Genomic DNA, 15,936 nt, shown 5'->3' with positions numbered 1-15,936 from the left:
GTAATGTACCAATGGGATTCTTCTCCTAGCCCACTGCTCTGGTTCTAACCTTTTACTCTCTCTCTCTTGCTTTGGAGAAGAGGAGAAGAAATTGACAATTGTGGGGAGCTGCAGAGAAGTTTGTATACCACAAACAGGAAAAATAATAATCAAAGGTGGTATTGGAATAGAATTTACTGTATAATTTTCAAATAATCTGCTTTTTTCTTCCCCTTCTGTTTTTCAGATCGCAGCAGATCAGAGAGAGATCTCAGTGTATCCTTCTCAGAAGGCAATGAGGATACTTTAAGCTTAAGAAGTAAATCTGTACCTGAAGCATTGGACCAGGAGCTGGTGAGTTAGAATTATGCCACAGTTTAGAACTATGCCTTTTTATGTTACAAGGGCTTAAAAAAATGGTTTCAACTGAATTCGATGGTCCACTTGTATGCTGTGACTAAATGTGTAGCAGCAGAAATAAGAACATAAGAGCTCTGCTGGATCAGGCAAAAGCCTACCTAATGCAGCCCCCTGTTCTCACAGTGGCCATCCAGGTGCTCATGGGAAGCCCATAAGCAGGTCATGAACACAACAGCACTTTTCTGTTCATGATTCTCAACAACTGGTATTCAGAGGCATAGGTAATACTGTAATCATGACTGGTGTAAGCAACCTTGGAAAGGTAGGACAGAAGTTCGGGGTGTGCACTAACCACAGGATTCAGTTTGGACCCCAATTCAGCATTTTGGATAACAGCTGGATACCTGAAGTGTGGTTATAGTAGTCATTAGGAGTAATAAACATGTTGAATAGGAATGCCTAAGTTACAGAAAGGGAAGCAGTGGCGTAGGAAGGGTGGGGCGTAGGGGGCGCTCCGCCCTGGGTTCCAGGGGAGGGGGGTGACACTCCCCGGCCCCTCCCCCGCTGACTGGCACTCCGTCCATGCTTCTTTACGGACTGGGCAGCCCCACAACCCACCATTTGCTCGCCGCCTCGCAGCAGCGCTGACCGGATCCACTATGCATGCCCGGAAATTCCGGGCATGTGCAGTGCATCCGATGCATCGTGCCGCCCCCACCCCCAGGGGGGTGCCTCCGCGCCGCCGCCCCGGGCAACGCGGAGGCTTCCTATGCCACTGAAGGGCAGGAATATTAATTGAAGGTAGATTGACATGATATATAGAGAGTTTGGACTGATGTGGCATCCAGAATCAGGAAGTATGAAGCCGATAAGAGCAGCAATTGCCTAATGGCATTCTGTGACATGTATTACCTGGCATAAATGCATGTTAGTGGAACTTTTTTCTTTTTTTAATAATTTGCAAAACGTAGTTTAAATCTGCCACCCACTACAGGAATCTTACCTCAAATAGGCTAGAAATTCTGTAACTTTCTCATGAACAAGTTTCATCTGTCCCTGTGGCTGAACTGTTCTCTGGAAGGGACAGGGTGATAGGGATAAGAGAGCAGACAAATGCTACTCTTGCAATGGTATCCATTCGACTGAGAATCAGCAAGAGATGAGCACTACCCACTGTATATGTTCTGCAGACATTGTATGTGGTGGACAACAGATTTCAGAGCCAGGTGAACATGCTTATACAGTACTTTTTTCCTTTGTCCTTTAGGGTTACCTGGATGAGACAGAGGAAGATATTGATGACATTGTGGCCTCTGGCTACTCAAAGAGACATACCAATATGACAAGTGGATTATCAACAGTAAGGTCTCCATTACTATTTATATGTATTTTCCTTGTACAATTTCTTCCTCTAGTGTGGTAGGTTGTTGATAGCCTGGTTCACGTGTCACATTAAACCATAGCTTAAAACCAACTATGGTTTAATATGGACAAGTAGAATGCGAGTGCATGCTGCTCAAGTGTTTCCACAGTGCTCTTCCTCTGTTCCTGCACCATGGCCAAAACTAACCAGAGACTGGCTTGCTGTGTTATCTGAACCCAGTCTCCATCAAACAAACTATGAGCAAGAACAAACTTGTGTTTGTGTGGCAGAAAACAAACCATGTGCCCAGCTTTGGATAACCCACTAAACCAGATTTTTTACTTGTTTGATCTGCAGCACAGAAGGAGCAGAGGAAGAGCACTGTAGGAACTTTAGAGCAGCACATACCACCATGTTACTCATTCACATTAAATCATGGTTTGTTTAAAACTATGGTTTACTGTGACATACATATTTGGTTGATATATGTTATATACTATTCATTCTTCTCTATTCAATACATTCATTTTACTCTGCTTTCCTCTACTCCTCTGCCGACGTATCACATTAAACCATAGCTGAAAACCACAATTCAACACTATGTCCGAATCAATAATGATTTGTGGCCTAAATCCAAAATCTGCTCAGCTTTCTTTGTTGTGTCAAATCCAAATGTCCCTGAATAGTGATTGGACTAGAATTTGAATGGAAAGCAACTCACTGGAGAGGCGTTTAAACTGTTGTTTAGGTTGTGCATCGAAAGCATGAATGATTTAAGGCTCCAACATGTAAAATGAATTTTGGAATTCTATCAATGGACAGAACCAGGCAGCTAGCCCAGCTTGAGAGAGAAGAATGCAGTTATTTAAAAATGACTTATTATATCTCTGTTGATGAATGCAGGGATGTAGCCAGTAGCTGTTGCCAGGAGAGCCAATTACGAAGATAAATGTGTTTTAGATAACAGATATATACTTGTTGAATTACTATAGTCTCACATATATTTTTGCAGAAAGAGGTTCAGCTCTGTATATAATATATTCATCCTGAAGAAGAAAAATCCACTATTGCAAAAAGTGGTCATGTTTATTTCTGCAAGCCTTGTGACAATATATAATCAAGATTAAGCAAAAGTGGGGTTCTAGATTGATTTGCATAATAAGGTCAAGGGTATGTGTGTATCACAATTCCATTGAAGAACAAAATTTGGTGGTCAATTCAGCTTCCTTAGAATTTCTGCTATTGTGTTGTTATTGTTTTGAAAACAACATGGATAAGTTTAAAACTTTGTGGGCACTCTCTGATGAAGTCTCAGAAGCCAGGCAAGTGGCTGAATTTTATTTCTTGCGGGAGGGGGGAAGCTTTGATATCTTTGCCTATCCTATGATTAGCAAAATTGGAATATGCTATGTATAAGGGAAAATTACGAAAATCTACCCAATTTCCATAGTTTATATGTGTTGCAGAGTTCTTTGTTTTTTCTTTGCACATAATTTAATTTCATGAGCTCAGATCGCTAATACATTTTAATACAAAGTGTAAAATGTTTGGCGCACCTTTCAACAAAAATTGGAAAACAATACAATTCCGTTGATGTAAATGGCCTGGGAGACATCCAGAATATCTGGAAAAATAAAAGTCTGCTGAATAAACTGTTTATATTGACATAGCAGGTATAAGACAAATTGGGGTAATTGGAGATGTGGATTTCAGGGAAGAGAGTTCTTCTTGCCTTCGGTCACAATTCTTCTGTGTCATGTGGGGCCTGCATATCAACTGTGGATGAGGGTCACAATAGGTAAACAGACCTCAATGGAAACCTGTTGGCAGAAGGTGTGGAATGAGATTCCTGAGGGGAGTATCAAGTTTCTCCATATCCACAGAGGTTGAGAGTGCACTAGAGATCTATTGCCTGTAAATATATGGCATCCTTAGTGTATTTGGTTTTATTTCCATAGTATTTTGCTACACTAATGTAAGTTTTTGGTTTAATGATGCCTATGCTAATTTGGTATGCCGTGGCACAGAAAGACAAGACAGACGCAGTAGGAGTTCTTGAGCAATGGGGCTATACACACACGGCAGAGGGAGTTGGGAAAACATCAACACCCCACTGTGTCTCTTTGAGTTAAAGAATAGAGAAGCGCAATAACTAAGGGTGCTTACTGAAAGCAACATTTTAAAAAGAGAGTTTTTAGTCAACATTACAGTAGGATGGGTACTGTTTATTCAAAGCTGGGATGTGCTGATGCTGTATGCTGCTCAGTGTGCTGTTGTTATTACACATTTTACATTATTATTAGTTGTAAAAATATTGACATCTGTATCATTCTGGTATATTTGGAGAGAGAAAGATTCTCATAATGAATTGAGGTTCAGCCTGTCTGTGTTCCTCAGTGCTTTTCGATTCTTAGCTGCACCTGGAACTCCAGGTTGTGGTGGCGACAAAAAACACTTTTCAGCAACTTCATTGAGTGAGGAGGTTGCGACCTGTGTGTGTGTCAGATGAGATCGCTTCATATGTCTATAACCTCAAGGCTGGGCAATGGTATCATACATGGGCCCCTTCTGACATTTTTTTCTTCATCTGGCTCAGAGTAAAGCCCAAACAAAATGTGATGTAAGGGACCTCACATTTTCTTTAGTAGTTTTTTGGGGTTTTTATTGAGGGGTTGGATCTGATTAAGACCATGGTGCTGGAAGAGGGAGGTGTTAACCCTTTCCCCAGCACTGTTTTTCTGATTTCAAATCCCCTCCTACAAACAAAGCTCTTTACCTGGGCAAACGTACAGGCGCTAGTATTTTCCCTATAGGAAAAATAACAGCAGTTGCCAGTGGTTGAGGGGAATAGTTATCAAAAAATGTTGTGAGGGGAAATATTTAACCCCTTCCCCTGGTGCTGCAGGTAGGCTCCATCCAGTTGCAGGGTGTGGCGGATAGTATTTTTCATTTCAATCATGGGAGATCCTGGTCATTGACGTCCAGCACATCTCCTGTTTAGCGTATGCCACCCTTTAAGTCAGTGCTCCAGTTTCTGCCTGTTGTCTGAATGAAGCCCAGAAGATAAATAGTTTTGACATCCTGGCTTGAGCCCAACGTGGATTTCTCTCAGTGTCATAACGGATGACTGTTGCCAGTCATCTACAGCTGTAATATGACCAGCAATCTGCAGCTAGTTCTTTTGCTATGGTGAAGCCAAGCCCTATGGGTATTTTGCTAATCATGCCGCTCTTACAGTAGGAAGAAAAGATTCTGGGTATCAGGCAAGCTGTATTTAGGATTAAAATGTCAAAAGTGTTGACTTAAATATAAGGCTGACCATTTCACTTGATCATTTATTTATTGTTTAAACCCAGCAAATAACATGGGTTTGATCTAGCCTTGCCTTTTGTGTATGGCGTTGCTCACTTCATCCGGGGAATGCTTTTGGCCTGGGCTGTGCACACATCATACATTGAAAGCACATTATTTCCCCCAAAGAATCCTGGGAATTATGTTCTATTAGGGGTGTTAAAAAATGTAGATCCCAGAATTCTTTGGAGGGAAATAATGTACACAGCCCCAGTGGAGGGATCCCATTAGCTGTGTTTGCTGATTCCCAACTCAGCCTCCATTCTCCAGCACCACCTCCCACACTGTTCTAGAAGATCTCCCCCACCTTTCTGATGGTGTGGGCTGTGACACTAGGGGCGGGGGGCCTGCAGTGAGAGGGAGGAATCAGCAAAAGTTGCTTCCCACCCCTGGGTTTAACAGCAACAATGTTAACTGCACTTAAGGTAACTTCTACCTTTATAAGCAGCTTAAAATAAGACTGAAATATGTGTGTTGATTGCTGTTTATTTGTAAATAGGTTGCCATAGACATCTCCCTTATGATAAGTAAACCCTTTCATCCAAGTGTTCATCTTGTGCTGCAAGAGAGAAATAAAATTACATTTTCTGAACATAGTTTGGGAGTATGTTCCTATTAGCAGCTTGAATCACAGAGAGGTCATCACCCCCTGCTGTATTTCAAGCTGTATTTCACAGTGTTGTTCACATCAGAGAGGGTGCAGGGATCTCTTCCTCTGACATGTGTGATGTTTTTTTTGTTTCTCCCCTCCTGCATCTTTCCCCCTCCCCCCAAACTCCTATTCCTGAATCTGCTGTGCTCTTCTGTGTGACGGCTGTCAGGGTATGTTCTCATTACTGCTTACTTTGCACCCAGTTTTCTTGTAAGATGGAAGCTGGTTTAAGAAAAAGCTCCTTGAACAGCCAGTATGTGTCAAGGAACTACAGGATCAATATGGGTTGTGACTAATGTCATGTGAATGTGGCCCCAAAAACTAGTAGTGGGAATGCACTGGATGCAGAGTAAGAGGTAATGTGAGTATACCCTAAGATTTATTGTTACGGGAGAAAAATAACTTGCTCACTTAAGTATCAGCGGTTTTCTTTCTGTACATAGTGCTTCATTATCATATTTGTGGTATATTGGAATAGGACTTCTCTGTCTTCATTTTCTAAAGCTTATCCTTGCATTTCTGAATTCTTCTGGCAGCTACTTAACGCTTTCCTCTTCACCCTTTCTATGTTTTCACCTCTTTCTTTCTTTCTTTCTTTCTTTCTTTCTTTCTTTCTTTCTTTCTTTCTTTCCTCCCTCTCCCTGCCTCCTTTCCCCCCTTTTCTTTCTCTTAAAGAATTCTCCTTCAAGTTCTGACAGGAAATGGACCTATTTAAATGTTCCAGAAGCAGATGGTGACACTGTAAGTTCCCTCCTTTTTCTGAGAAACTCAAAAGTCTCATTTTTGTTTTGTGCTGCTCTTTCCATTTTCATAGACAGTTAGCTTAAATAACTAAAAATACTTTTGATAATTGATACTAGTTGCCTCATTAATTCAAAGAAACAAATCCACTTACCTTCACATATGATGTGTGTGGTCGCATAACTATTTTTTTTAAAAAAAAAGAAAATTGATACAGTGGTACCTCGGGTTGCGAACATGATCCATTCTGGGGTGCCGTTCGCACCCTGAATAGTCTGCAACCTGAGCGGCGATATCGCTCTTCTGCGCATGCACGAACTGCACAGAACGCTTCTGTGTGCGCGTGTGGCAAAACCTGGAAGTAAACACTTCTGGGTTTCCCGCATTTGTAACGTGAAAAAACGCAACCCGCAGCTATCGTAACCCGAGGTATGACTGTATTTGTTTTCTATATTCAGTGGATTTTAAGACAGAGGGCAGGGGGACATACTGGGGTAGGGGGGCAAAAATAATAATAGGCTTTGGGGGGAAAACACCTTAAAAATGGGGAATCTTTCAATAGGTTTCAACTGCTGCTCATAACTAGAGTGAGCACTCAGTCTTTCATATTGCATTGATATAACTACCAACCTAGCAGTTCGAAAGCATACCGGTGCAAGTAGATAAATAGGTATTGCTGTGGCGGGAAGGTAAAAGGCATTTCTGTGTGCTCTGGTTTCCTTCCGTTTCGCCAGAAGAGGTTTAGTCATGCTCTTCACATGACCCAGAAAGCTGCCTGCGGACAAACGCCGGCTCCCTCGGCCTGAAAGCGAGTTGAGCACGCAACCCCAGAGTCGCCTTTGACTGGACTTAACTGTCCAGGCGTCCTTTACCTTTTACCTTTCATATTGCATTAATATCTGAGTGGAAAGAAGTTGGCTGTTGTCTCCTGTTATGCTCAAATCACAAACATAAACTAAGTTCTTGAAGACCCGGAACTGAGTACTCCATGAATGTCAATTCATATGCTTGCTGGTTTTTCCTTATGGAGTGGTCTTAAGACTTGCAGCAAAATGGTTGAGGTAACAGCTGAATCAGCACTTTTCAGTGAGAGCTGGCACTTCCAACTCAGAAGGATCCCATGCTCCAGGTCAGGTGTATTTGCATGGAATAAAAATCTGAACTGGCCCTGAGGCCACTAGTTTTATTCACTTTTGAACTTCCTGTGTAATAAAGTGAGGACTAAGGAGCTCTCCACTCATCCATGAGTTCACAGGGTGACCTTGGGCCACAACCTCAGCCTAACCTACCTCACAGCATGGTTGTGAGGATAAAAGGGAGAACAGAAAGAACTGTGTAAGCCACTTAGGTTCTTGAAGGAAAGACAGGATCAAATAACACTTGAGTAGCTGTTTCCTCAACAATTTCAGTTATATTGAAAAGAAAAAAACATTTCCTATATTGAAATGCATTATGAACGTAGAGCACAATGCTGTTTATCATGTAAGTCACTCTGTAGTAAGATGCCTAATTTGATTATTCTAGTTCTTCTTAGGCAGATCTTCCATGAATATAGGAGAGAAGCAATTTTTGCAGAATTAGTACCATTCAAGATACGGCTTTTAAAGATGTGACTCAGCCTGATGGACTATTTCTCTCTCGCCTCTTTTTTCAGACCAGCATCAATAGTATGACAAGTGTGTATAGCGAAACGGGGGACTATGGCAACGTAAAGATCAGTGGTGAAATTTGTCTCCAAATTAACTACAGCTATAAAACAGGAGCCCTCAACATCCTGGTAAAAAAATGCAAGAACTTGGCCATAGCAGATGAAAAGAAGCAAAAAACAGATCCGTAAGCAAAGAACCTTTTACATAGTCGTGATTCAGTCATATTTGCTTGTGAGACAGCATGTAAGAAAACATAATACCCAGTTGCTTAGGATGCCCACCTGGCAAGGAGGGCACCCAGCAGTCTCGCACAGGTTCTCAGTGTTTTGCAGAAGGTGAGAAAAGCAGAAGTCTCACTTTTATCTTATCCAAACCTCAGTGCATCTGATATACCGATACTGGGAGACTGATGTAAGAGATGGGGAGGTGACCTGCAAACTGGAGAAGATAAGCAGTCATCTCTCCTGGTCTAACATTCTGAAATCTGCAGTCAAAGTGAGACAAGGCTGAGTTCATATGAACTGGGAAGCCATAATTTCCCACTACCTGAATGAACTGTGGTGAATATTGTACATGTGCTCTCCCCCTCACATCCATGAGTTTAGAAACATGGTTCTGCTTTTCAGCTAGCAGTTGTCTACAATAATCAACTTTTGGGAGCTGTGGTTCGTTTAAATTATGGTTAGCCAGGATATGAAGAAAGGATGAAGTTGTTTAGGGCATAGTACTAACCAGTGCTTTTTTTTCTGGGGGGACACGGGGGTACGCATACCCCTAAACATTTTGTGAATCCGATGGTGGCTTCATTTCCTTTCCTGGTGATATTCTTCAGTCAAAATGAGAGTACCCCTAAACATTATTTTTAAGGAAAAAAAGGAACTGGTACTGACTGAGTGGGGTGGGATATAACTGTATTTGAGCTGTACCGTTCAGACTGCAGGTGGGGACTCTTGAGGCTGCTTGTTACTCCACATATCCATCCGTCTGTAAAATTGGCATGTCAGGGAGCAGAGTAGTCTAAAACGCTTCTTGATATGCTCATTTTCAGCATGGAAGATTTATTGTTTTTAGTAGGGAGGAATATTCAGTCATGTGAGCCATCACTTTCAGTCAGAAGTACTGCTGCCTGAACACAGGCTTACTATCTCAGTGAGAGCTAGGCCCAAATAGTTATGCATGAGTGGGTGAATAAACATACATACCTTTCTCATGCATCACAAGCCACTTGGTTTGTGGTTTGGAATTATAGTCATGCTGTAAGAGTTTCTTGTCATTGTGTTTGGCATTATAGCATTTACTGGATTCTGTTAATGATTTACTTCCCAATCTACAGCTATGTCAAAGCATACTTACTGCCGGACAAGTCTCGTCAAAGCAAACGGAAGACAAAAATTAAAAGCAATAGCACTAATCCTGAGTTCAATGAAACACTGAAGGTGAGAACTTAGAGCCACTGAAATTATCCATGTTCCCTTTGTGATCATGTGATGGATTGGATACTTCGAGTAGCAATGAAAATTGTTTTTGTTTTGAGTTCAAACAGTTCCCTTAGGGGTTTTGTGAGAAGAGTAGTGGAACTTTTAGAAAGGGAATTTCTCTTCTTATTTATGTATTTATAAAATTATTTATATACCACTTTATAATAATAATATGACACTGTCGTATTTTTACATGTCTGACAGTGCACTGTCAAACATGGACAAGTTTCTCGATTCTTTCCCCGCAAAATTTGCAATGGGTATTTTGGATTGATGCCAAGTCGAAAACCTAGCATGGAAGTTAAGAGCAGAAGTTCAATTTCCTAGCATATTTCTTTGTGACACTTTCATGGATAAGTATATTTCTCTTCCTGATTGATTGTTTTGGGCTAGATCATGCCTGCTGTTGGTTGCTTTCCAATCACATAACTCCCTACAGTCTCCTGGTGTCCTCTGATATCATCAGACTTTTGTTTAAAGAAAAAAAAATCTGGTTTCATGATCTGAAGAAATCATGAAAATGCAAAGCCAGTGCAGAAGTTAAAGTAACTAGATTTCTAGAGAGTTCAGTAGTATCTGTCAATTCTCCATCATCTATGTTCATTGCTATATATGAAAAAAAAGTTAAAAGGGGTATTTTAAGAAGCTTTATCAGTGGTGGTTACTGTTTGATAATGAAATAATACAAACTGGCAGCAGCAAGAAAAAAGGCTTGTAAGAGAACATTGGCATTTTATAGATCTCTCCCTAATAAGAACTTCCTCTGATTGATTTGGTCTGCCCTAGCAGAGGGGCTTTTTTCACTTTGCTGAAATAAACTGCTGGTACCTTCCTGAATTTAAAACTCTTAAGGGTTCTGTTACACTCCTGTAATCTTCTTTTGGCCTCTTGTCACTCTTTAGTATGTCATCAGCCATACACAGCTTGAGACTCGGACCTTGCAGCTTTCTGTCTGGCATTATGACAGATTTGGGCGTAACAGCTTTCTAGGAGAAGTGGAGATACCCTTGGACTCCTGGAACTTTGAACATCAAGCTGATGAATGGTTCATGCTTCAGCCCAAGGTGAGGAATGCCAATTGGTTTAAACTGAAGATGGTTATCTGAATGTCTAGATTTCACACAACAAAAGGTGCTTTATAAATCACAGTTCGGGCTTACCTCATCAGTGGAAACCAATTTCTTGCAAACAGCAGGCCATGGAAATGAAGCACCTGAAATCTCTGCAATAGAGGCTCATTCTCTTTATCTACTGCTTTGTAAGAAGATAAGAAAAGTATTGCTGGGTGAGATGAAAGGACCCTCTAGACCAGCACCTAGTTTCCTACAGTGGCCAACCAGATGTGCTCAGAAAGCCCACAAGCAATAGCACTCTGATCCTAGAGGTGGAATGTAGCCTTCATGGCTAAGTGATTGATAGACTAAGGCTAACTCTTGAGATAGCTAAACTGGAGGCCACCATTGCAATCTGTAGTAGTAAAGCGTATAGTTTAATTACGTGCTGTGTAAAGAAGTACTCCATTTTTGTCTGTCCTGAATCTTCAACCATTCACCTTCACTTAATGACCTCAAGCCCTGTTATTATTATAAAAGATTGTGGGGAAGCCCCCCCCCCCACTTTCTCTGCAGCATGCAGTTTTACACACTTCTCATGCGTGGAACTAGCCACCATCAGAAACAACTTAGAGATGAACTTTAGGCCTACCTAATAAGGTTTCAGTTGTTGCAAGGAGCTATGTGAACCATGCTATCACTGCAAGTTTGAGCACAGAAGACTTTGTGAGATAACTTTTTCTTCAGCTCTTCCAGAACAATTTGTCCTTGTCTCAGCAGCTTAATGGGTCCCTGGTTATTTAGATCTGACCAACTCTGTATTAGGTTCAGGAAGTACAATTTCCTCTATTTGCATGTACTTTCTTCTGCTTACCACGCACTTGTAATACAAACAGGGAAGGAACATTCCAATTACTTCTGTTTTGCTTCACCATTTCAGATGGAAGTTGTTGCTGATACAGGTCTTCAGTACAAAGGAGAGTTGATAGTTGTTTTACGGTACATCCCTCCTGAGAGGAATTTAACACTTCCCCTAGGAGAAATTCAAGGTAAATATAGATGGGAGCATCCAGCGTTCTCTGGTTGATTTGAAATTTGTCATCTTGTGCAGACATAAAACTGCTAGGCTGTAGAATATTAGAATTACCTACTGTTCAATTACTTACCAATCTCTGAAGGAATTTCTAGCTACACGTTTTTAATTTTCTGAAGTACTAAGCCCCAACAATAAACCTTTCGGAGCAAGTAGGATGTGTCAGTTTTCGTAAACGAGTCTAACCTGATTGTTAGCTGACAATTCCTCAGCTTTTTGTTACAATTTGATTTTTGGCTCTTCTTGGCTAAGGAGGCTTAGCATTTTCATTGTACAGTACACAGAATACTACAGACACATGCTAAACATATCTGTAGGAAACAGGTATCACCTTTTCTATAAAGGGGCAAAATATGCATTTCTTCTTTTTTACATGATCTGCTTCTATATTCATGCAGTCAAGAGGTGCAACATATCACACTTGTAGACACATTTACCTTGTCGATGACATCTGCTAATTTACTTTAATAGAAGCTAAATATGGCTACTTGGTTTATTTGATAAACTGCATCATATTTATCTAGGCATGTTTGGGCCCGTAGGTCTTTTTATTCAGATTTATAACCTAATGCAGCAGATGGAGGGATGAACAAAGATTTGTCTTGTTGTATGGGATGGGCTAATGCTGAGAGATGAGTTATTGAGTTAAGTTAGACTTTTAGATGAGAAATATGAATGCATGGTGTGCAGGTTATTTTCTGATTAGGCAGGCAAATATTGTTGTTTGGGTGAGCCATAGGGATAAGTGTGAAGTGTCTAATCTGGGATGGCAGTGGGTTATCTAAAATACAGTGGTACCTCTGGTTATGTACTTAATTCGTTCCGGAGGTCCGTTCTTAACCTGAAACTGTTCTTAACCTGAAGCACCACTTTAGTAATGGAACCTCCCGCTGCACCACCAGAGCACGATTTCTGTTCTTATCCTGAAGCAAAGTTCTTAACCTGAAGCGTTATTTCTGGGTTAGCGGAGTATGTAACCTGAAGCGTATGTAACCCGAGGTACCACTGTACTGAAGGGTTTATACACACGTTCTTTAAGCTGGGTAAAGAGGTTTTACCCCATTGGTTTATTTTTAATACAGGAAAGAAGAACTCTGAGAAGGAAAAGAAGGCAAACCCACAACTGCCACCAGGAGGCATATTAGAAGTTGTCATCAAGGAAGCCAAGAACTTAACAGCTGTGAAGTCAGGAGGCACTTCGGACACCTTTGTGAAAGGGTATTCCCCCCCCCCTTCCTTAGCATGCCTGTGGATGTTGGATGCTTCTGCATAGAATCTGACATTTTTATTCAACAATATACTTTTAATTTCTCTGTGTGTGGAATAAACACAAGTCTTACTCCTTGACGTCCTTCCTGCTGCTTTTCAAAATTTGATGTAGAGAAATCATTGAGTGGTCACATCATACACTGGGGAAACACCATTGTGACTAACTCTGAATAATTTGGGGTGGGGCTGATGTCATACTTCCATTTGCAGTGGATGACATGGGGTACAGAACGGATATTTGGAGGAACCCACTACTTACTTTCCTTCATATGAGAACTCTGCATTTTTTCTTACCCTCTGCTTCCTGCTCAATTACCAATAACTGGTGCTGATGTCCCACTGCTTTATCCCCTGTTGTTGCACTGACTTCTTTCCAAACCTCTACTAATGAATAAGGTTTTATGAATGTTGCATATATTTTTTTTAATAAAAGCTCAGCAATTTCACAAATTCCTTTTTATTGTCACTTGGGCTAGATACCCTGGGTGGTATTTAACTAACTTTTATTCTGAGCAGACCCATTGAAGCTAATGGATCTAACTTGAATCATATTCATTGATTTCACTGCATCTACAGTGGTACTTTGGTTTACAACCATAATCCATTCTGGAGGTCCGCTTGTAAACCAAAACAGGTTGTAACCCAAGGCACGCTTTCGCCAATGGGGCCTCCCCCCCCCCCCAAAATGCTTGCAATAAAAAAAATGGTTCGTAATCCAAAAAAGGGACACGCACTTCCGGGTTTGATCTGGTTGTAATCCAAAACAGTTGTAATCCAAAGCAGTTGCAAACCAAGGTACCACTGAACTCTTGAGTAAAACTTAGTTGACTACTACCCAAAGGTAAGTCCTGACTTCATGTCTACACAAGGGAAAGAGGATGGGGGTGGAGGAGGAAAAAAGTATGCTCAGGAACCAGCTCCTAAAGCTACAGTCATTAAAACATGGTCATTTAAATTACAGTGGAACCTCTTGTTACGTTCCGCCCTCCTTGCAAAAGCTTCGGGTTACGACAGGGGTCCCCAAACTAAGGCCCGGGGGCCAGATGTGGCCCAATCGCCTTCTAAATCTGGCCTGCTGACAGTCTGGAAATCAGTGTGTTTTTACATGAGTAGAATGTGTCCTTTTATTTAAAATGCATCTCTGGGTTATTCGTGGGGCATAGGAATTCGTTCATTTATTTATTTTTTTCAAAATATAGTCTGGCCCCCCCACAAGGTCTGATGGACAGTAGACCGGCCCCCTGCTGAAAAAGTTTGCTGACCCCTGGGTTGTGAGCTCCACTAACCCAGAAGTAGATGCTCTCAGTTGCAAACTTTGCCTCAGGATGCGAGCAGAAGTTGCGCACTGGCAACACGGCAGCAGTGGGAGGCACCATTAGCGAAAGCGTGCCTCATGTTACGAGCGGTTTCGGCTTAAGAACGGATGAATTAAGTTCGTAACCGGAGGTACCACTGTAGTGATTCTCTCTTCTCATTTAGATTGCTTGTGTCATGGAAACCAAACCCATAATGTCTTACTGCTGTCTAACTCTTTTCTCTCCCTTAGGTACCTGCTTCCTGACAACAACAAGGCATCTAAGCACAAAACCCAAGTAATAAAAAAGACTGTGAATCCCCACTGGAACCATACTTTCACATTTAGTGGCTTGAATCCTAGAGATATACAGAATGTCTGCGTAGAACTCACTGTCTGGGACAAAGAGTCCCTTGCCAGTAATATCTTCCTGGGAGGTGTTCGCCTGAGTCGTGGAGGAGGTAAGAGTAGTGATTTGATTAGACAGGCGATGTCTCTTGCCTCCTTTTGGTGGGTGGGGAACTATTTGGACAGAAGTCAAAAGGGCATGGAGGAATCAACAGGTTTTTGTCACATTTTCATTTCTAGTGTGCGTCAGCTTCCCCCTCCCCTAGAACTCTGCTTGGCCTTCTCTTCCAACCTTTTAAGTGGACTTAAATACTTTATCCCACCAGGCTTACTGATTCTATTACAGGCCCCAAGTATAATTTAATATGATACTATTTTTTTAAATGTTGCAGTGCTTTGGGGCACCCCAAAAATGGAGGTCAGCCCATATTTTCCATAGTTGTCCAGTGATTTACATTTTAGCTATTTGAACCACAGTCCTAAATTTAAATAGAGCACTTTGTCTGATTCTTTAGATGTTGTATATGTATAGGTGAAGCACACATTTCATTCATTGTTTAAAGCTCATTTGTTGTTTTTGCCATTAATTTAAAAAGTGGGAATTCAAGACTTGGAGCACTCCATCCTTAAAATGCACCTGCTCCATTTTCATATCCTAAACGTAATTAGTTTTGGGTTTGTTTTTTTATACTCTTCTCTTCCTTTAGACTTAATCTAACCACATTCTTTCATAGATTAGGGTTTTGTTTTTCCCCTACATGAAAGGGAAAACATAATTTCAGAGGCTATAGGACAGAATACATAGGGCATATTTTTTTTAAATCAATATATTTCTCCGATGGTGGCAAATGCGCTGACCTTTTACCATGTTTTGCAATTTCCAGGTTTCAGTAACGGCAAAGAAGTTGACTGGATGGATTCTCAAGGGGAGGAGCAACTTCTCTGGCAAAGGATGATTGATTGTCCTGGGGATTCTGTGGAAGGTGTATTAATGCTGAGATCTAGCATGGGAAAGCGCAGGCTCTGAGAGGGGCTATATGTAGGCACAGAAATAACTTCAGGTATTTTGCTTGTACAATTAATTTCAGGATGGTATGAAAGCCGACCTGCCATGGAGCAGCTCCTGGTGTAATTTGCACATGTAAAATAGGGAAAACAAGGACTTTCGGTCAACTTGGACTTTCAACTCCCTTGAAACGGATTATAAATGCATTCAGCACTTTCCTGCGATTCTTATCATTGTGTTTCCTACTGTGACTGAGTGGATGGACTAAGTTCTTTTAAAATTTTCTACAGAACCCTGATTC

At 41.2% G+C, this 15,936-nt stretch overlaps 1 protein-coding gene across 2 annotated transcripts in view; it reads left to right on the top strand.

Moving 5' to 3' along the window:
- SYTL5 (synaptotagmin like 5) overlaps window positions 1-15,931 on the top strand; it is a 39,025-nt gene extending 23,094 nt beyond the window's left edge. Inside the window, exons 8-17 of one of the 2 annotated variants that reach the window (XM_033147181.1) lie at window positions 227-333; window positions 1,607-1,699; window positions 6,381-6,446; window positions 8,101-8,279; window positions 9,429-9,531; window positions 10,476-10,637; window positions 11,566-11,674; window positions 12,801-12,936; window positions 14,534-14,742; window positions 15,514-15,931. In XM_033147181.1, the coding sequence (XP_033003072.1) occupies window positions 227-333; window positions 1,607-1,699; window positions 6,381-6,446; window positions 8,101-8,279; window positions 9,429-9,531; window positions 10,476-10,637; window positions 11,566-11,674; window positions 12,801-12,936; window positions 14,534-14,742; window positions 15,514-15,656 (1,307 nt within the window). In that variant the 3' untranslated portion in view covers window positions 15,657-15,931. The remainder of the gene's footprint in view (window positions 1-226; window positions 334-1,606; window positions 1,700-6,380; window positions 6,447-8,100; window positions 8,280-9,428; window positions 9,532-10,475; window positions 10,638-11,565; window positions 11,675-12,800; window positions 12,937-14,533; window positions 14,743-15,513) is intronic. The other variant, XM_033147182.1, reaches the window with a different exon arrangement.
- Window positions 15,932-15,936: the final 5 nt, after the last annotated feature.

This window comes from Lacerta agilis, chromosome 4 (assembly GCF_009819535.1).
Source record: "Lacerta agilis isolate rLacAgi1 chromosome 4, rLacAgi1.pri, whole genome shotgun sequence".
Taxonomy (NCBI): Eukaryota; Metazoa; Chordata; class Lepidosauria; order Squamata; family Lacertidae; genus Lacerta; species Lacerta agilis.
This window is presented reverse-complemented; position numbering and strand designations above follow the sequence as displayed.